General features: G+C 44.9%; 1 protein-coding gene across 1 annotated transcript in view; it reads right to left on the bottom strand.

Moving 5' to 3' along the window:
- Positions 1–1,876: 1,876 nt before the first annotated feature.
- CAPN13 (calpain 13) overlaps positions 1,877–21,102 on the bottom strand; it is a 50,687-nt gene continuing 31,461 nt past the window's right edge. Inside the window, exons 12-22 of the mRNA XM_075749417.1 lie at positions 19,989–20,146; positions 18,370–18,406; positions 16,611–16,673; positions 15,508–15,565; positions 14,375–14,442; positions 12,600–12,668; positions 11,428–11,506; positions 8,446–8,562; positions 5,570–5,625; positions 4,344–4,396; positions 1,877–2,407 (exon numbers count right to left, since the gene is read on the bottom strand). Of these exons, the coding sequence (XP_075605532.1) occupies positions 4,370–4,396; positions 5,570–5,625; positions 8,446–8,562; positions 11,428–11,506; positions 12,600–12,668; positions 14,375–14,442; positions 15,508–15,565; positions 16,611–16,673; positions 18,370–18,406; positions 19,989–20,146 (732 nt within the window). The 3' untranslated portion in view covers positions 1,877–2,407; positions 4,344–4,369. The remainder of the gene's footprint in view (positions 2,408–4,343; positions 4,397–5,569; positions 5,626–8,445; positions 8,563–11,427; positions 11,507–12,599; positions 12,669–14,374; positions 14,443–15,507; positions 15,566–16,610; positions 16,674–18,369; positions 18,407–19,988; positions 20,147–21,102) is intronic.

The following is a 21,102-nucleotide window of genomic DNA, read 5'->3' as shown; positions in this document are numbered from 1 at the left end:
TTAATCAACAAGTCTGTCACAATGATGGATTCCTCCTGAATTGTTGCTTAATTAGCTTGGTTGGAAGTATAAATCAAGTGGAATACCAATTCTTCCAACGCTACAGGCAGGCAGCCACGCTCAGCTTGACAGCAGTGAGTTATTACTTTCTGCCCCAGCGCAGGATCAGCATGCAGGCACCAGCCCGCAAACCCGAAGGGGACATAGATTCGTCCCTGGGACTGCCGGTGTGCCCGGACCGCACGCACCAGAGTGAAGGGCTGGTGTGAAGGAGGCGGAGGTGGGCTCCAGCTGGCAGCCTTCGCAGCGGCGACCGGCTGCAGGGGCTCTGGCACCGGCACACGCGCAGCACCTGCGTGAGAGGAACCGGCATCGCCTGCATCTCTCCACGGGGAGACAACCTTCGACATCGGTGATGTTTCTCACGTGGGATGTCTGGTGGCTGTGGCTAGCTTTTTAATGAAGACAAAACATTTTAGACGGTGGCGAGACTGAGTTATTAGAGACGAGGATCTTTGTCTCATGACAAGCAGAATTGCCTTCCACAGAAAGGCAATTATGTACCGTAACAAAAGGAAACATAGTGCATTGTCTGCAAATTAAGATTTTTAAGACTGATCTTAACACTCTGATCTTAACAGCTTGGTATTTTTATAGCTGGGACTTTCACACAACAAGAATGCATTTAAACCTGTTGACTTCAACTGAATTTCACCATTTTACCATGAGTGACTTATATGTAGCTGCAAATAGCTTGTTGCCAGCAGGTCTGAGCCAGCTTGAGCATCCCTGAACTGCACGGTGGACATCATACAGAATTACTTCCGGATTTCTACTTACCCTTTTTGAATTCCCAGGCTAAACTAAATAAGCATACTTCTCTGAAATGGATCTACTCATACACCTTTTTCGTAAAGCACATTTATTTTTCCGTGGCCATCTTTTTTATTTATCTTCTCTCTTCGCCAACTTTGGGTTTTATTTTCAGAGAGCTTAATTAATGATTAATAGTTTCAGGTGGGATGTGTTAGTCACACTTCAGAGAAGGGATCGGTTTGTTTAAAAATAACTGAAAAATATTGGAATAGTCTAATTTTACTGATTTCCCTTTCCCCACATTTTTAGTGAAAGGGTGGGTTCAGTGGTCCCGCTTGCATACAGCATGAGTAATGCTCTCCAAGCTGCAGAACGAGACACTGCTGCAGACTAACCTCATGATAACAAAGACATGGAACCCTTCTTTACTTTGTGACGTAGTTGTTGCTCCGGTGTGGAACGTCTCGCTGCCAAATGAGTAAATCTGTTGCTAGCATGTGGACGCCTCGATGGAAACTTGTGCGGAAGGTCTGGGTGAGGCACGGTGTGAATTATATTGCCATGGCAACCCTGAATTGCTTTCATCCATCGACATTTGCATCCTTCTTTTTGGTATTTTCACAAATAGAGTCTTCAGAGATTTTATTTTTTTTCAATAGTAGAGTAGAACAGATCACTAGCTTTGCTTTCATCACCATGACAAAAAAGTATGAAAGCGGAGTTTGTGTGTGGGCTATAGAAAGGTTACAGTTATTTAGCACATTTAAGTTAAACTTTTGAGCAGGAATTATATCTGAAGAAGCCCTATATTTTTAAAGACATCAGGACAGAGAAAGGGAATACAGTGCAGATATAGATAAATTTGTCTCTTCCCAGACAGTCCTGATATAGATGCTGGAAACCAGAAAAAAACACTGAACAATCTGTTCTATGACTCTAATATGCCTCTTCATTGCTGTAGCAAATAAAATGGAATCCCTGCAGTTGACAAACTCAAATATGCACAAAACTTTCTTATTTTTTTTTATTAATAAAAAGTTAAAAAAAAAAATCACAAAGCTCCTGGTGTTATTTATGAATTACGATTAATATCTTCAACCTTTTTCTGGCATTTAGAAATGGCACACAAGCAAATTAAGAAATAATTTAAATAAAATGGTGTCTTAATTGTTTCTGTTATATCTAAGCGATAGCCACTCCTTCCACACAAAAGACCTGATTCTGTTTGTACTTGCAATGAAGTTAACGGAGCTGTTCCTGACTTGTGTGCATTAATCAGGAGCACCAGACGTACTATCAACGTGAAGATGAGAGGAGATTGCACTTGGTACTTCCAGCTTGCCCCGACCATTAGGTACTACCAGCTTGCCCATGGATCTCTCTCATTACGTCCTCTTCTCACTCCAGAGCAACTCCAGTTTCCCTGAAAAGGACTTTCTATCCAGGCATCCGAGTACCATCAAGGGTAAGCAAATGTCTGAAAGAAACCTGGCTTCACTCCTTCACAGTGTTTGATTTTTCAAGAGCCCCATGGATGGCTCTTGAATGGGATGGCCATGGGCTGTGTCATACTGGGGAGCAGAAAAGCCACCTGAAACAGAGGTGAAGAGATTCACTCAAAACACAGACAGCTGGAGGTCAGTCTTTAGAAATCACTAATGAGAATATTTTTCTCAACAGATTTTTTTTTTTTCCAACAAACGTCAAGTGTGTTTTCTCACATCACTCATGGTTTGTTAGGCTCTAGTTTAAAGAGTTTCAGTCCTCTGAGGGGCCCATGCTGAGACTGCCCAGTCTCCAGCTGCAAGTGGCTGCTGAGTTGCTCAAGTGAACTGCTTATGAACACCCTACAGGCAGAATTTCATTCAAAACTGGTAAGTGAAAATTATGATTAATGATATATTTGCAGAAGTTATGATCAGTTTATGAATGATTCATGAAAGGAAAAAAGACTAAATAGACTATGAATATAATTTGCAAGCAATAATTTAATCAACTTCATCCCCCAAAGTGAGGTCCTTCTAGTCTCATATATACCTAATGATACTCTGCGATGCAAGGGGCGGGTGCTGTGCTTGTGAAGAACCTGTTGCTGCACATCAACACATCAAAATACAGCTTTGCTGTTGCAAAGGGAAGGTGCTCTGCCCAACGCCCTCTGAATGCAAAGGGCAGACTTTCAAACAAAAAAACCCACGTGCAAACAGAGCTCAGAGAGGGGAAGGCATCCCAGTGTTGAGTGGTGAAGCCCAGCTCCTGCTGCAGCTGAACACACGGGATGCAATTAGCAGCCAAGACAGAGGAGCAGCTGGCCATGACTGCTGTCCTGGAGCCAAGGGTAAGACACAGAGCTGTCCCTGTCTGGAGTCTGAATCTACCATGCTTTCTCCCTGGGGGACTGTAATTTACACCCTGATTATACATTTCGCTTTTCAACTTCTCACCAAAGTTGTCATCCAATGTCACCTGCCTTCAGAAACAGGATGTGAGATACCAGAGATGCTATTCTTGTATTATTTATTGTAATTCCTGTCTATAGGAAGGCTCATCTGGATGCAGTCCCCTGGATTTCAGTGAAGATCCTGGGGGGGGGGGGGGTTAGGTTTCTCACTCCATTTTTGAACTGGGTTGGTAAGGAAAGTGTGTGACTTTGCCCAAGGATGCTCTGTGAGTTCCTGGGGTTAACCACAACACAAAGGCAAGAAGCTGCTGGCTCTTGACCGCACCTTTTCACTAAGGATTGGGTTTCCTCTCTGTTTTCTCCTCAGTGCCAACTGTCTGGGACCAGCACTAATGTTTTACCTACCACAACTGGGAACAGCTGCATCCCACTGGGTTAATAGAAGCTCAATGGCCAGGATGGTTTATGGATGTATAAACAGGACAAGTTTTGTAGGAAAAGGCAGAGTCCTACTCTTGGTTCACTAGAACCAAGTAGCAAAATTGGAAAGTCCAGGCAAACTTCAGGGCAAAAAAGCTCCTCTCCAGGCCTGACATGGAGGCAGCAAATATCAAATGAAGCACAAACCAGGGACTGTTGTTCAAAGGTAAATTAAACTACATAATTCAGTTAAAAATGTGAAATCAGCCTGACCAAGAAATCTAAGTGACCTCATATCCCCACCCTCTACTTGGCTTTACATTTGCTGCAGCTATCTAAGATATGCAGGAGTAATTGTATCCCTTAGAAGATGACCAAAAAAGACAAGTTTTTCTAGTTGATCTTTTGAAAATGTATTACCTCAGGTGGGAACAGGGGGCAAGTGGTTAACTGAGCCATTGGTGGTTTGAGCAACTGATAAGGCCACCAGCAATTCCCCAGAAAAAATAGCCCAAAGTCCAATTCCCTTTGCGGCCCCTCTCCAGCCCCGCTCATGCCACAGCTTTGGTCTTTTTTCTTTCTCTCAAAATGCACCATAACCCCAGGGTGACTTTTCTGTAGGGCCCCCACTCATGTTCACCATGGCTGCTGTAAGGGCACCCACCCCTTTCTTCTCAGTATGTATAGCACCAAGGAGATTTCTTACCAGCCACATTGAGCTCTGACATCTCTTTAGGTGTACATGACAAGAGTCAGCCACTGGAAAAAGGAGAAGAAAAAAAGTGCATTTAGATAGTGAGGTTACACTAAGTCTTCAGACACGTGTGTCGGTACCTTCAGACTCTGACCCAGTCACTATGGTCCTTTTGTCCTGCACGAGATGATAGTTAAGAGGTTTTAGAACTACCTTTTTCCCTTATTACAATTCAGACTTACAAACACTTTCCATATGTTGCTTTCCATGATGAATTATTGCAGCAGCTGCAGCAGGAGCAATTGCTGGGAAAGGATGGCACCTGTGTGACTGCAAGGTGGTAAGGCTCTGGGAATGTGGTTAACCTACAGACTACCCTGTAAAACAGGTTCAGGAAACTCTGCTCAGCTCTTGGTGCAACAAAGATTTAATGAACTATGAGCCACTGAACTAACCAGAATGTAAAAAGGAGCTGGCAAGATTGTAAAAGGTTTTTTTAAAAACTTTTTTTAAACACTGTGTTGTCAAATAACAGTCCCCAGACTGATAAAATGCAGCACTCAGGCATATCACTATGGAGCACAGCAAGATATTTGCTTCAGACTAGCTGATAAAAAGCTTGATGTATCTCCATTCAGCTAGCTATCCTTCAGGCTGTGCTTTTAAGACAAACAGCAGCAGCAAGCATTTGTCTGCTGTTTCTTTCTTAAAACCAAGATGTTTCGCAATTCAGAATTAACAGATGGGGCAGAAAGAAATCAGGGCATGGATTTTTTTTGATGATTTCCTCAAAGTCACTTTGAACAATGTTTCCAGCAATGGCAGGCTGGCATCAGTAAAGGAGGACTCTGGGTGCGGATGGCCACAACAGAGCTGCGCTCATCCCAGCAAGGCTGTGTGACTGGGGCCAGGGAACCCCAGGGAAACACCTCCCACCCATTATGCACATCCAGCCAGGTGAAATCCTCACCGTTTTTGGTGTCACAGGCAAAAGCCCTAGCAAAACACATCACACATCATCTTTAATGTCCCCCTCCTGCTAACATAATCAGTGGTCCCACTTTGGAGAAAGAGGGGAGAGGAGAGGAGAGGAGAGGAGAGGAGAGGAGAGAAGAGAAGAGAAGAGAAGAGAAGAGAAGAGAAGAGAAGAGAAGAGAAGAGAAGAGAAGAGAAGAGAAGAGAAGAGAAGAGAAGAGAAGAGAAGAGAAGAGAAGAGAAGAGAAGAGAAGCATTCTTACCTCCATTGCCGTCATCAAAATTTGTGATCTGCCTCCGGCTAAATTTTGAAATGCATCTAGGGGTAGAACAAAGAAAATCTTCATGAGGAGGAAGCAAGAATGCAATGCAGACATGAGGCTGTGGCAGCTGAGGAGCAGAGCTGCGATCCCTGTGCCGGGATGCTCGGCGTGGCTCGGGTGTCCGCACACACTGCCCTGCCTAGCCGCGTCTCACTTCTGTGCTGGGTACGCCCTCTGCCTTGGCCCTTGGATCACAGCCTGGAAAGGCATCCCAATTGCAGGGCCAGAATATGGCAACAGCGTAGGGACAGGGAGTGCTCAGTGTGACTGCTTTCATCTCCTCTCATAATTTGTTTCAATCGTACCTCCTGCCTGAAGACTAACAGGAGAACGGTGAACTAATGAAACACATCTTCCCACAGGGAAACTTTCTGTTGGTCCTTTTCCATCCTCTCTGGCAGGGAGTGATCACAGTGTGCCCTAAAGAAACCAACTCTCCTGAAGTCATTAGTATGCCTTCCAAGCTTTTTCCAGGGAATATAAATGCAGATGCTGCTGTTATTCAGCTAGAGTTTGAAATTAACATTGCTGAAAGTTTTCTGACAGAACACTTTGCCATTAGAAAATTTAAATCCATTCAAATATTGATATTCTATGTGCACATTTATATTGCAGTTTGTCTAGGAGAAATGTTCAAACCCAAGTGTTTGGATAAAGTCAAAACACAGTATTTTGAGTTCTTTTTATTTATTTTGAAATTACTTTTCTCTTGGAATTGTGCTGTTATAAACAGTAATAAAAAGTTGAAACAAATTTAAGTCTGCCTATCCTTGAATGACACATTTCTCCAGGAGCTTGTTTCCCACCCTGAATGGAAAAGGCATTGCAAGATCATGAATGTTTTGAAACCTGCCTGTCTTTAGACAAAAGTGGAAGGCTGCTGGGAGAGCGTAGGACCAGGGTGCAAGGGCACATCACTCATCTGCCCCTTAGGAGGCAACCAGAGCTACCTGTATGATCCAGAGCAGAGAGAAAGCAGAGAGGAAAGCTAACATGATGAAGAACATCCAGCCTATGTTGCTCTGAAGAAAGGCATAGAACAAGGAAATCCCCACGTTGCGCCCAGCCCCTCGACAAGGTTGTATTTGCAAGGCTGGGCTTGTGCCCAGCAGCCTTTCTAGGAACAAATGGCAGCGCTGAATTTACCTCCTCTGGGCAGAGGTAAGTGCCCCTTTACTGCTTCATTAACTCCAGTTAAATAGAGTTTGCAAAGAAGTTGCTGCTTTTGGTTTGGGTCTCATCTCTGTCTATCTTGAAAGGATGAGTAATGATATAATGGGACAGATTTTATCTTCCCTGCTGCATTCACATCATCATAAAGGTGGACTGCCTTTTATTCCCACTTGGCACCCTTATCCTCTCCTGTAACAATCTTATTCATAATGAATTGAAAAGTTTGATAAATGTATTCCACATTAAACCCTCTGTAAAGTGGTAACTGGAAGAGTTGAGAGCATTTTAAGATACTCATTACAGACAGCAATGAAACTTTTAGGGATTCTTTTCCATGTGGATGTAAAGGAGTTGTCTTAACACTGGCACTTAAAATGTAAGATCTATTTTAAAATGAAAAAAAAATGCCATGGTATTAATTTAGGCATAAGAATTTTCATCTACAGCAAGTGACATGTATAATCACAAAAAATGGATGTTTACAAGTTATCTGTTTTTTAATGAGAGCATTAAAATCAGGACATACTCTGACTTTCCGAGCTGGTTCTGCTGTACTCCCTTGAAATGGGATGGTAGGTAGTGTCATCCGGGCAGATCCGCTGACCACTATTGGCCCATAAAACATCACTGGTAAAAGCACATGGGGAAAAAATGAACACTCATTTCCATGCGCTGTTGAAACCCAGCTCATTCCAAAGATGAACTCAATTGCTGTACCAATGTTCTAACACATGGGTCACAATTGCTGGGCTTGTTTAACTACCAGTATTTCCAGTCAAAATGCTTATTATTAGAGTAGTAAAAATTATGCTTTTGTAAAACAGAATTCCATTTACTTTCAGGCAAAGGCTCATTTGTGCAACTTCCGGACAATAGCTGGACGCAATGCAGGACATGGGCTTGTTTATCCACTGAGAAGGATCTCAGACTTTCTCCTTACCAAAAAACTGAGAGAACTTTACTGAAGTTGGTGGGAAAAACATCTCTCCAGTTAAATAACGAACCAAAACCCAAACAAACAAACAAAACCCACCTCCCTTTGCTGTGATTCAGACTTCTCTGACTTTTAACCAAAACAGAAAGCCTTCCACTTGAGATGTGTTGCTTCATTCTTCTTCACTGGGCATGAATGCATGCAGTCTCCCCTCAGTGGTACCAGCAAGGCTCCACACCACCCTGGAGGAAGCTCTGCTGTGGACCAGAATGCTCAAGCTTGTGTGGCAGGGCATCAGCACAAAGACACGTCTTGTTTTTAGAAAATGAGTCTTAGTGCATAGGGGCTCTAAGGACAAGCCTGCAGAGGCCAGGCTAAATTCATGCAGCAAAAAAAGGACTGGCAGCTGAAGAAGCTGTGGATATACATCACCATCGCTCCTCAGCAGAAAAAAACACAGGGCAGCACAGTGCTGCTGCAGCCCACAGGTTCTCTGATGAGCTCTGATGGTAAACTGGAGGCCGACATTCCTTCTGGCCCTTTCAGCGAAGGCATCGCTGCATTCTCAGCTGCTGCTTCCTCCCAGCACTAAACTGCTCTCTACCAGCCAGTTGTTCCTGTGCCTCCTGCCGCTGCCCTCAGTCCGGCTTTGCAAGCTCCCCTGCTGCCAGCTCCCCTGCCCAACCCAGGCCCCAGCACCGAGACTCACAGGTCATGGTTTCAAGGCGCAGCATGCAGCACACGAAGTCAGTGAAGCCGATTCTCCTGGCAGCATCGCTGTACCGCAGGACCATCAGGCGCAGGAGCTGCTCGTCGGCAGCCAGACCTGCGGAGGGAAGAGGAACGACAGCACTGAGGGTTCACTGTGGGATGATGGGCTGGCTCTGATGGCCTTGTGCACCCTGAAAAGCAGGTGGGGCCCTCCCTCAGCCCCCCACCCTGCCATGCTGGGTCTCCTCTGCATCCCTGGACAACAGCTTGCCTTTCCCCCAGGTTTGTGCGTAAGAGTCGGGGTAGGCTGATGGAAAATTAAAGTCCTTCTAGTCACTTGAATTGTGGCTTAGGTCAGCAAGCAGAGAACATTGAGCTAAATAATAAAGTGTTATCTCGCTTTGCCTTTTTAGCTTTTATTTGCTATAAGAAAGGGTGATTTTCTTTGGCTCATAACTGTTAAAGTCTGAGCACAGCATTTACAATACCACTGGCACTTTCTGCTAAACAGGGAGATACCGCATGCTCATGCTATTATGCAGTATAGCATGCCTTGGATTCTTAATTTTTACATTTTCTCTTCTATTAGAAAATGGTGAAGGGTGATTTTCTTTTTTATTAGCTGATCATTCAGTATTTGTGTCACAATCTGTTTGGATGGAAATTGGTATTCAATTGAATGAACAAAAATTGCCTTTTAGAATGATTCTTTTATTAGTTAAATAAAACTGCCCTAAATGTGCTGGCTACATAAGAGAAATGATTTAAATATATTTTGCACTAAAAGCTGATTTGCTAAACAAAAGAGAAATTTTCTGCAGAGAGCTCAACCAATAGCTTTGGTTTAATGCATTCTCTGAGACTTCAGAAAAGTCTCATTTGCGCACTCCTAGTTTTTAGTAGCTCAGCTGTAAGAGAAGTAATTTCCCTGTTTTTTCAACCACCTCTAAACTTTTCAGATTTAAATAAACTCATCATGGAGCTAAATTAGTTGAATAAGTAGAAAAGAAGGAAATGATTTCTCTACACCTGCACAGGGGGAGGTATAACCGATGGAGGTGGGTTAGTATGTCGATAAACTCTGGTTACATGAGCCTAGTTGGAGAAGGTCTCCAGCAGGAAGCAGACAGACGATGCTGAATATTTAAATAATGGAAATATATTGGGGCTTAAGATTACCTGATTTTAGATTTCTTTTTTCTAGGAGGGAAAGTCAGTCATTTAAAAAATCTAATTAATGAAATTTTGTCTTTGATTCTGATTTCAAACCATTGCCAAGAATCACTGTAGTAGTGAGCAATGAATCCTACCACATTTTTAACCTTTTGAAGGCAGTGGGAATTCAATCAAGCTCTCTCTGGAGAGCGGATTCCAGCAAGCATCTGCTTACAAGATGCTGTCATCATGTCTTACACTAGTAAAACACCAACAATTTGGCATGGTCAGTCTAGGATGTACTTGCTCTGAAATCTGCTCACCTGGCAACGTCTCTCAATTAACCTCATCAACAAGACTGAAGCATCAGCGTTCTCTGTTCCCAGGATGTTTCAGTTATGTCCTGTTGCTTATCTGTAAGGTTACTCCCCACGCCCTTTGTCTGCTGGATACCTCACTCTGGTTTCAGTCAAGCTTTAAAATACAAACTTTATATTTCCCTATTTGTTTAACTTATTTTGTTGCATTTAATATTGGATTTTGTAAATAGCCCAGGCCAATGCTCCTGCATTTCAGGGCAGCACTGCTGTTAACGCAGCTAGCCTGCTTTTCTCTGGCAGAAAATTTGACCCATTGCTATTATGCTTTGAAGCATTATGACAACAGTAAATAACAAGCACATACTTCAGTGTTTTGCTGGGGAAAGCGCTGAACACTTCAGGGAACGGCTGCCTGGGAGCTGTATTTAAATACATTAGTGCCATTCCCAGAGGTAGCACCAACCTCCCAAAGGCTTTTTGAGGCTTTCCACTCCTTCCTGCCTAAAAGCCAGGACAGGGATCATCCTAATGCAAAGCCAGACTCAAGTGCAGCTGTCTGGCTCAGAAGAAGGCAAGAATGAGCTTATAATTTTCTTCCCTCTCCCTCAGAACTGCTTATAGCCTAACATGTATTGAATTTGCCATTTAATAGTGTCTTTTTATACCTTCAAATAGCTGCACTGTTTTGGCTGCCAGAAGTTCTCAATTTTTCTCCCAGTTTTACACTTTAGCGCCTTTCTTACAGAACGGACCGGGCAGCTTCTCCTTTGACATTTGGCACATCCTCAGGCAGATGCTAATGCTCTGCACACCTCTCGGCAACAAAAAAATTACACGTACATCCCCTGAGCTGATGGCTTCCACAGATAGCACTTCTGCACCAGGTTTCTCCTGGGGACAACACCACTCCAAGCTCTAGGATTTAAATGGGAGCTTCCTTACTGTACGATTATAAGAGGATTGCTGTCTCAGAGCTGTATTTCATGTACAAAGTCTTCAGAGAGATGATCCAGCTAAAACGTTTTGCTCGTGTGAAGGGGTCCCATGCATTCACTGCAAGTTTCAGCATTCGTGTGGCCAACAGAGGTCAGCGCAAACTAAATAAATGTCTGTCGCTGTGGCTTTCCCTTACAGACTTAGTCACTGCCCTGGAGAGAAACTGCAGGAACTGGGGTAAGCGCAAGCATCGACTGCTCCTTGCTCCTTTCCTCTGCTGGATGTTTTGTCCACGACCAAGAGAGACTATGGATAAACCAGTCTGCAGGCTCTGGCCAGTGCTGTGCTCCCCAGTTGCAGTGCAAAGCCCTTCTCCCTGCAAGGAGCTTTCTGTCTCAATGCCCTAAAACAAAGCAGCCCTCGGAGCAGAGCTGTGATCTAACTGGCGCCTCTGGGCAACCCAAACCACTTTCTCCCTGAAGCTCTTTTTGCTTTCCTCTCTCTTTTTCATCCTTTCCCACACTACCACAGTGAGAAGAAAGGGAGCTGCTCAGCACCTATGGACATACCTGCTGTCTGTATCGCGCTCTTCAATTCAGACATATCAAGAAATCCAGAATGATTTCTGTCTTCCATGATGAAGATATCCTAAAAAAACAGTGTAAAGGCAGATTTCAAGCCTGTATCAGCATTTCCCAAATTTACTACATCATCTAATTATGTAGGATGCTTTCCCTCCTTAATAAATAGGCTGCAAGGAAGTTCAACAGATGAGATGGGGTGACCATGACAAGGGACACCCATTTCCAGAATGCTCAGACAGTATGTTACTGTGTAAGAAACCCCACAGTTTTGGGTGCGTGGAAGCCTTTCTGCTCACTCTCCCTGGTTTATGTGTGCAGGCAGCAGTGGGAATACTCACGCCTCCACTGACAAAAAAGACATTGTTTATAACACATTAAATAAGCCAGGAGTCCCTGAGTCCTAGAATGGTGTGCGGTCATCTTTCCGAACACACCATTGAAACCCCACAAGCCACATTTGAGGTGGCGTCAGTGGGAAGAGCACCATTGCTAGATGGGGAAGTGGCCCCCCATGTCCTAGGTGGCCTTAGACCATGTCAAGAGGGATGAAACAAAGTAGAGCCCACCCAACTCTGAGGCTTCAGGAAATCTTTCTATCCTGCAGCAAGACTAAAGGGAGAGAAGGACCTGCCACAGAGAAGCTGCCTGAATTTAGGTGGGACCCTAAATACCAAGCTACTGTCCTCACTGCTTCCAGTCCTAATGCTTAGCCTGGAGCAGAGACATTTCTCCCAGATAAACTTTCATTGGCTCATATGTATTTCCACTACATACTGCAGCAGTGAGGAAATGACATTTTTCAGATGACTCTGTTCAAGAAACTCATTTCAGCTTAGAAAGCTTTAAAAAAAAAAATACTAGTGGTGGCACACAAACAGAGATTTCCATCAAATTCTAAGCCTAATTTGCCTTCCTACCTTTTCCCATTTTTTCCTCAATATTCCCTGCTCTAGCAAAGCCTCGGCTGCTCGTTTGGAGCACTTCACACACACCACTGCTTCCTGAGATCCCAACCTTTGCATGAGCGCATGGAAATCTGACCCACTAAGCATGCAACCTTTGCGACGTTTTTCCCTCACAGTGCTTCGATATCGTAGAGTATCTGCTCCCTGCTGATGAAAAGCCCAAGTGTACAGTATTGACAGAGAAAAGAGTACCATGTATTTAGTGAGACTTTGCCAGAGGCTCCTGAACTCCTGCAGTGTGAGTTGTCCATTCGAGTTGAGCTGTGCATTTAGTTAAGAACTGAACAGTTAATGAGAGCTAAACCTGGCTGTCTTCGTTCCTGAGGATGCTGCCTTCACATAAAGAAAGACATAAGATGCAGTCTCTTCTGTTTGTTACTTTGCGTTGACATAGCCAAGAGCTTTTCTGCTCTCAATTATGCTTAAATTCACCTTCTCTGGCACATTGTACAGCTGCTCATACTTGTGCTCACAAACAACAAAAAGTTTCTATTTATATGGTGCCTTTAACCACAAGGGAACCTGCAGCGATCGGTTCAGTTGACGTATAGCCACTGCACACAGATGCCCCTGTGGAGGAACATGACCCCGTGCTCCAGGCCACATGTGCACATTGCCCTGCCTCTCTGCAGCAACACCGTATTAGCTCTGCCTGGATCATCCTGGAGGAACAGGCACTGAAGGACCCAAGAGCATGGGGAGCCGATCCTGATGCCTGCCGTCAGAAGGCAGCAGCAGCCTTTGAGCCATGCATGTGCTGCAGGCAAGAAAACACTTCCCCATCATGAGCTGCAGGAGCCATGCGTGTCAGCAGACATCTCCCACGGATAGAGGGAGATATAGTCTCGAAGGACTATGTCAGCAGACCTGCTCTCCTCCATACACCATCTAGGAGTGCTGGGCAGACATGCAGCACCTCACCTAATGGAGCTGGGATGGTGAAAACTCCCAGAAAGCAGAACCCATCACCAGTGAAATACAAGCAGACAAGTGCCGCTGCCATGAAACCTGACTGAAAAAAGCTGATCCTGTCTTTGCAGGTCAGGATAGGTCACACTGTACATGGGTTGTATGCAGCCCAGAGAATGAAAAAATCCATCTTGAATTAAATCAGAGCAGTGGCTTTGTCAGCTCTTTGCATGTGCCATGCCTTCACAGCACCCACTTAGCCCAGGAGAGGCTTGGGAAAGGGGGAAAAGTCTCTTGCACTGGCTAGATGCAGAAAGCTAGAAAGAGAGAGGGACTTCTGGTCATTTTTATTCATTCCCTGGCAGTTTGTAAAGGTCTGAAAATGTCTCAAAGTTATTTCAAGGCATGGAAGAAAAGAGACAGTGAGCAAGCAAGGGGGAGAAAAAAACACGGGGGAGAATTTATGTTTTCATCAAGAAGCCTTCTTGTTCTACAACGGCCAGCAATGTATTTCCAGTGTTGTCTTGTTAACAGTAAAAAGACTGTGTGATCCATCTAAATAGGGAAGGTACACCGGAAAGGATGAATGGCCTGCCAGGCAAGTGCCTGTGATTCGGCAGTGACAGCGCTTCTCCCCCCAACACCAGCTTTGCTGGCAGTGCTGGCAGGCTTCTCGAGCTGCCATCACAGGCCAGTGTGGTTGCAGCCATGATGGAAGAGCCGAGCTATGCCTGAGCTCTGTGCTGCCTCCTCGTCTCGGGCTCTGCCTGTGACCCTGCGCCCAAGGGGGAAGCTTAGCCAAGCCCTGGACCCTGCAGAGGGGAACATGAGAGCAAAGAGTTGGCAGGTAGCAGAAGGTTGAACCTCACCTTTCAGCAGAGACACCAGAGCCAGGGCATGCATGGCAAAGTCCTGCATAGACTCTGGGACAGTTATTTATTGAGGACTGTGGCTAATATTTACTTGTAGGTTCTCACACTGGGACGCTCAGCTCAGCCATAACTCAAGGCAAGGATGGGCAGCACCAGAGAAGTTTATTGCTTCTGCTGAAAGGATACATCCATCAGAGCTAAAATGCCTCTGCATGAATCGAAGCTGAATCTTCCTCCCAGGCTGGTCATTTCATCTGCAAGCATTGACAAAACTGAAGGAATTAGTGAGACAAAGGGGGGGGGGGGGTGACAGAGGCATCAGGTCACCATTCAGAGGGAAGGAGAACACCAGTCTGAAGGCTCACATAGTTAAAAAGCCCCAGATCTGGCTCAGGTTCTCAAACAGCAGCAAGGGCTACATGCCATGCTGAGGTCCATTGAGGGAGTCTGATGTGTCTCAGACTCTTCTGGTGTTCTCATTCCCAGGGACCGGTGCCCTGTCTGGGCTTACAGGTAGCTGCTCTGCACAGTCTCTGCCCACCTACCTGCCTGCCCCGATGGAAACTCTTCCCTCTTGAAATAAGGATAAGGGAAATGACAGTGACAAGAAAGGCCATTTAAGCTGAATTGGCAAGTCCCAAGAGCAGTCTGAGCCTTGTGCATGACTGAGTTGGTTCAAGCCCTCCGGCTGTGCCCCTGTCTCGTGCTAGCTTCAAGGTATGCTGGTTAGGAAGGCTGGGAAATGCTGAAAGCCAGCTTGAGGCCTCTGCTGAGGAGCGATGCAGGCCAGGGCTGAACTGGGAGAAACTGGGTGACAGTGAGGAGAGTGGGAGGCACAGCTCCCTGGGGCACTCACTGGTGCAGCCCAGCCAGGGATCAAGTTCCTGCTGCAATTGGTAGGGCACAGAGCAGGAAGGGGCACCCATGGGGCTTGCAGGGACATCCAGGAGAAGGGCAGCATGGGGTAGGGTAGGTCTGCAGAGCAGAACTGGGAGGGGAGGATGAAATTTGTCTGTCAAGCAGATGCACAGCTTTGCCAATGGCCGTGCCTTAAAGAGTCTGTTAGCAGCTGGTCTGGGTTGCATTGCTTTCTTCATGTGAATATTACTTTGATTTTCTTTACAAATAAAACCAAACTGTTGTGCATGTAAAGGAACCCTGGTAGAGGCACTTCCCATTCTTCAATATACAATAGTGCAGTAAGCCATGCTGAGGATTTTTTGAGGGCCATCAGGACACCACTAAATCCTATGTCTAATTTACACTAGACTAAGGATAGGGAAGCACCAAAGACATTAGCTGAGTTCTAAAAGCTTTACCTTGCAGGAACACTTCATTAAGGAGTTGTTGCAGCTGCGAGGCATCAATCGCCGAGTCCTAATGCAGAAAAAAATGCAAAGAGAGGTCTGTGAGCATAAAGGTTTCTCCCGTGTCGCTTTTGCCTGAAACTTCTTTACTCATGCACTATGGCAACCAAGAAGGACCTCTCCCTGTATCACAGGAGCAGCAGCACCCCTGCAGGAGCACACCAAAGATCTCCACACTGTTGGGCCAACTCTTTGTCCTGCCCTGCTAGAGTCTGCAGGGGAGTTACAGGCACTCACATCACCATAGGGTATTTTCAGCAGTGATGGGAACACTTGCTGACTTCACCAGCCCCTAGCTGGGGAGTTGCCAAAGGGCAGGCACAGCAGGCAGCGGAGTGAGTGGGCTGGGAGCACAGGGGCTGCTGCTGCTTCCCTCTGAGCTGCCCATCGGTGAATCTGACTGCCTCCCTCCTGAGACACCCCCAGGGCATTCAGCATGGCAGCCCACGTTCATTTTCACCTTCATATACTGATATAACTATTAACTGCAAGAGGTCCGTTGTGCAAAGACTTTTGGTAATGTTTTTTTTTTTTTTTCCCCTCTTTACTAAGTCGAGGAGTTCTTTATAACAGTTTATTAAACCATTAAAAGCATCTCCTGTGAACACACAGAGTTTGGCTCTGAAAGAGCAGGAATCAATTACTCAAATGCTGACTGATGTCTGGTTTCCAAATGCTGCGAAGGCAAATGGAAAATGATGCTGATGAGAGAGGGGAATACCCAAAGCTTTCTAATTGCTTTCAGTAAATAAACGAACCAAAGCCAAAGAAAAAAAAGAAAAAAGACACATGCAAGTCTATCTCCAGCACAACTACAAATCTCCAACCCTCCACTGATATATGGGGCTAGCCAATCTATCCCAGCTGAATGTCCCATTTTTCTGGGGTTTTTGGCAGCTCAATCAATACTGTTTTCAGGGTATCCACTTGAGGATGGAGCTACATTTCAAAAAAACATTTTCTAAATGGATTTGTATCAACATCAGAGATCAGTTTTTCTTTTTGCAAATCCACATGCCTTCTTTATTTTTCAGCAAGAGTTTTAGATAGGATACCTGCTTAGCGTATCTTAGGAATACAGCCTTATACGACCTGTCCTGGTTCTGTCTTGGTACATCCTGGATCAAAGACAAAATACACAAATAAATAATTCAGTTACGAAACTACTGGAAGCAGAAGTCTGCAGATCCAAACAACACTTTAGAGAGGGCAGGAATGTACAGTACAGGCTGCAGTTTTAACACCCTGAAAGTAAAGTGGATTAGGAGCAAAGAACAGCTACTGCAGTGAGGGAAGCAGCATAGTTTGGATTCCAGTTATCTCTTAGTACAACCAGGAAGGAGCAGCTCAGGGCCTGAGGAAGACAATAGAATACATCCAGGGCGGAGTTCAGCAAGTCAATACATGAGTATAGATACAAAGCCTGACCTTTATTGATGGCCCTCGGTTGAAACCACTGGCTTAGGGCACGTGAAGATTCACGTGACTGAAAAAAATAGACCAGGAGTTGACTTTTCCTTTCTCTTGTACCTTCTCAACCCCAAGTCTAGCTTGACTGTACCCGAGCAATTGCAATTCAATGGTTAAATGAATTTTTTTTAAACCCTTTGGTGAGGAGATCCAGCAGGCACTAAGAGGAACTATCCTTAACATTATAAAGTTTCCAAAAAAATCTAAGCCTAAGCCCCAATGCCAATTATCTCTGTGTGAGATAATTCACACTAGTGAAGCCCAAATACCTGAACAAGACCAGAAAGTGTGGGTACCATAATTCATCAAAGTCAAAACATTGGCTAATGACAACAGCCAAGCAAACTGACAGCTTGTCAGTGGAAAGAGATAATAAGCCACCATTTACACTACCCCTCTAATGGGACTTAATTGCGGGCTGGAAAACGAATCACGAGGAAAGGACTCTCTTTTCTGTTCTCCTGCAGCAGCTTTACACCTTTGGCTTCAAAGACCCACAGTGACTTTGCACTGCTATATATAACAGCCTCTCAGCGGCAGGGTTTTGCAAGCAACCTGTGAGACGGCAGCATGGACTGGACCAGCTCTGGCAATGTGCACAGTTCACAGCGAGGAAGTCCAGCAAGAGATGGTAGCTGGGCTAGACAGGCTGAAATGTGGGTTAAACTACAGGCGCAACCAGTTTTGAAGTGTAATTTCCCTTATGTCTGTGAAGATACCCTGATGAAAATCAGGAGGAATCTGCTTTGGGCCTCACCTCTATGGAGTCTTGTGCTCTATAGGGTGCAAGCACTTAAATGAAGCCATTCCCATGGGAAAGGCATGTATGACCCCCACCGTCAGGTGTGAGGTCTTTTTAAAAGGGGTCAAACTCAAGCTGTGACTTTTTCATCTAAGTTTCCCCCTCTCTCCTCCTTAGATACATACCCATTTTACAGACATTGCAAGAATTCAGTATCTTTGAAATGCTCTCCTCCCCTGCTGTATTTAGTCGGTCAGTGTTAGAGGTGGCGAGGTGAAAAGGAGAAATGGACAGGCTGACAGAGGGACTGTATAAGATTTGTTTCCTTCAAAGATCAGACTCTGAAAGAGACATATGTGAAGAGGAAGGGCTTCCTTGTCACTCCTGTCTCTCCAGAGAGGTACCCCAAGCTGGGCACGTGCTCTCCCAGCAAGGTCGCACAGTGCCAGAGTTGAACTCTGGGACAGGTACTGGCTGGCGAAAGGACAGAAGAGCAAAGTGGTGTCTAATAGGGAAGGAAGAAGAGGAATCAGCAGAGGTGGCTACCAAATGGTCAGTTTCCTGGGAACCATTCACCACCACCAGTTTTCACAGACTCTTACCTTCGGCAGCACTGGGTTGGGCGGCATGTTTGAGGTCCTAGAAAAGAGCGACAAGAGTCAAACCGGGAGAGAACAGGCCTTTTCAGAGCCCTGGTTTGCAGATGTGGCAGAAGACAGGCACCAACAGGAGCACTCACCCAGCCCGCGGCCCCACACGATGCTCAGCACACACACCTCCCAGCCTGTCCCAGTTCAGTCAAACCTGTTGCACCAGTCCTGGGTCTCTCTGTGCAAGCAGATATGAGCAGCTCTGAGTCCCTGGCTGCTCTGGGGCCACTGCCTTCCCCGAGCCAGCCCTGATGGTACCATCAGCAGAAAAAGGGTAACTTATCTCACTCTGAGTATGCCAGGACTAACCTCACCACACAGAAGACAGGGTTGCCCTGCCTTGAGCCACATCAAATTTTCACCTGCTTTCTCTTTGCCTAGTTTAATAGTCAGGAATAAAAATAGCATCTGGGCTATTAAAAGGCAACATCTTTTAAATGTCTGCAGACTGCCTGAAATTGAGCCGGAGTCACGATGCCTTCTGAGACTTACGTAGGATCAACATTCAATCCTTGAGTTTTGCTTTTGGTAGAGTAATTAGGCAAGCCAGGTGCTATTTTTATAGCATCTGCACTATTATATAGATGAGTGCTGCAGAGACCCACGGGAAGGGGATTCCCACGCTTGGTCTAGCTCAAGGATCTGTGAGGGTCAGAGGCTCTCCTGGAAAGTGCTGCTTCCCAAGGCTGACCCATCTTATGAATGACTCATCAGGCTGAAGGCAGTCCAGTCTTCTTATGACTTCGTATGTTTGTTTTCCATAACTAAGGAGTCGCCTTAGTTAGTTCTGGCCTGGTTTTGCCAGGGGCCACAGCCTAGAAAGCAATCTCATTATTAAGATATGGGCCTATGAGGTAAGAAATGCAATCACCTCCACTATAAAGCTTACTGAAGGAAAGCCACTGAACATCTGATGCTTGAAGGTCATTTGGTAAGGCTGAATGCTGTGGTTTGCTCTTTACGTAATGCACACCCAGATATTTATGTAAAAATGTGATAATAGCTGCCTTTGTATGAACTAAGATACCATTTTTCCACTAAACTTCTCTTTGAGGCCCCTCTCATACCCACAGGGAGCCCTACCAGCCTGTCTGTGAGATGGTTGGGTGAAATGATCAAGGTGTTTCACTGCTCTTTGTTTCTTTAGGTTCCACTTTGAGCAGAATGGGACCTGATCTGCCCTGTGGCCAGCTGGCATAGCATAAAAACTACCTAACAGCTGTTAAGAGAATCAAGCTCTCAGTCCTCCTTTCAGTAAAGACAGATTTCTCCACAATCAGGGTGGGGGGCATATGTCACAATTATTGCTCGCTTGTGTGGTGCCTTGTACCAAAGCTGAGCCCCTTGGTGGCTGCAGATGAGTTATTGCCCTGTTCTGCAGTGGCCACCCCTATGCATCTGACTATACATCTGATCGTCCTCAACATGGTGCTTACCACTCAGCTGTGTCTTCCCAACACGCTTCTAGAGTACGTTAAAAGCAAATTGCCACATTAGTTATCTTGACATTAAATTGTTAAATCCTGGCACATTGTAAGTCTGGGGGCTATAAGGAGTACTTATCATCTTACTCATTGTAGTTGTGATTCTTCATGAAAATACGTAAGAGAAATTCAAATTGTTGGTCCTCTGTTGTAGTAGGAATGACAGCATAGGTTCCTGGGCTCAAGAGAAAGTAGCTGGTCACGTCTCGATTCAGGGAAAAAATTTGTTTCAGAACTTTGGAATCCTTCTGAAAGAAAAATATAGCTGGCTATCTCCCTTTCATGTCAAGAACCAAAGTAAATCAGCAAGTGCGCCCACAGCAGCCTTATATTCCCTCAGCTCTCTAAATATACGCTCCATCTTACATGCCTTAACCTCCCCAGTGGCATGAAAAGCCCATCCAGGTGACAAACTTTGTTCAAGGACACATCAAAAATGCACAAGGGTGGAAGAACTGAAAGAAACAGAAGGCAAAATGAATGTAAGTTAATTTGAAGAGAACTTCAATTAACATTAAGCAGACTGGAGTTCATGAAGGAATCACGGATGAATAGTCTTACTAAAACTTCCCTGAGATCTAGCGTGACTCAGAGTGGTCGGAGACTAAGCATCTCACCCAGATGACAGTGCTTCCAAGAATCACAACCCAAACCTTACAGCAAGTGTCACAAGAAAACAGAATATTCTCATCTTTCTTCTGTTATTCCAGTATTTTTGCTGAGATGAAACAAATATAATGCAACAACTATTACTATGATGACATGTAAAGATAGCATAACAAAAAACCCTTACTAAACATATTCACCAAAATACATCAACGTGTATAAATTCCATTTAGAATGGTTATACAGCGTGGCAGAGTTATTTATGAGCCATGCCTTTGGGAGAAAATAACATAAAACTGCTATTTTGGGGGGAAAAAAAAAAAAAAGATGACTACTGTTACAGACAGCTGGGAGGTATGTAGACTGCCAAATATTATGGGTCGGATCTTGAGTAGATAGAAGTGGGCAGTGCTGCAAAGAAATAAATGGTGTAATCCTTTTTTTACTTTTGGGTCTCATTCCACATTCCTTCTGGTAAAAAGCAGAAGCAGATTAATATCTCAGTGGAGTAAAAACTGGTGTGAGATAAGAATCAGCCTCTATACATTGCTCAGCTCTATCACACAACGTTAAACTTCCCTCACAGCCATGTATT

Source organism: Balearica regulorum, chromosome 3 (assembly GCF_011004875.1).
Source record: "Balearica regulorum gibbericeps isolate bBalReg1 chromosome 3, bBalReg1.pri, whole genome shotgun sequence".
Classification (NCBI taxonomy): Eukaryota; Metazoa; Chordata; class Aves; order Gruiformes; family Gruidae; genus Balearica; species Balearica regulorum.
Note: the sequence above shows the minus strand (reverse complement) of the source record. Positions and strands in the feature narration are given on the sequence as shown.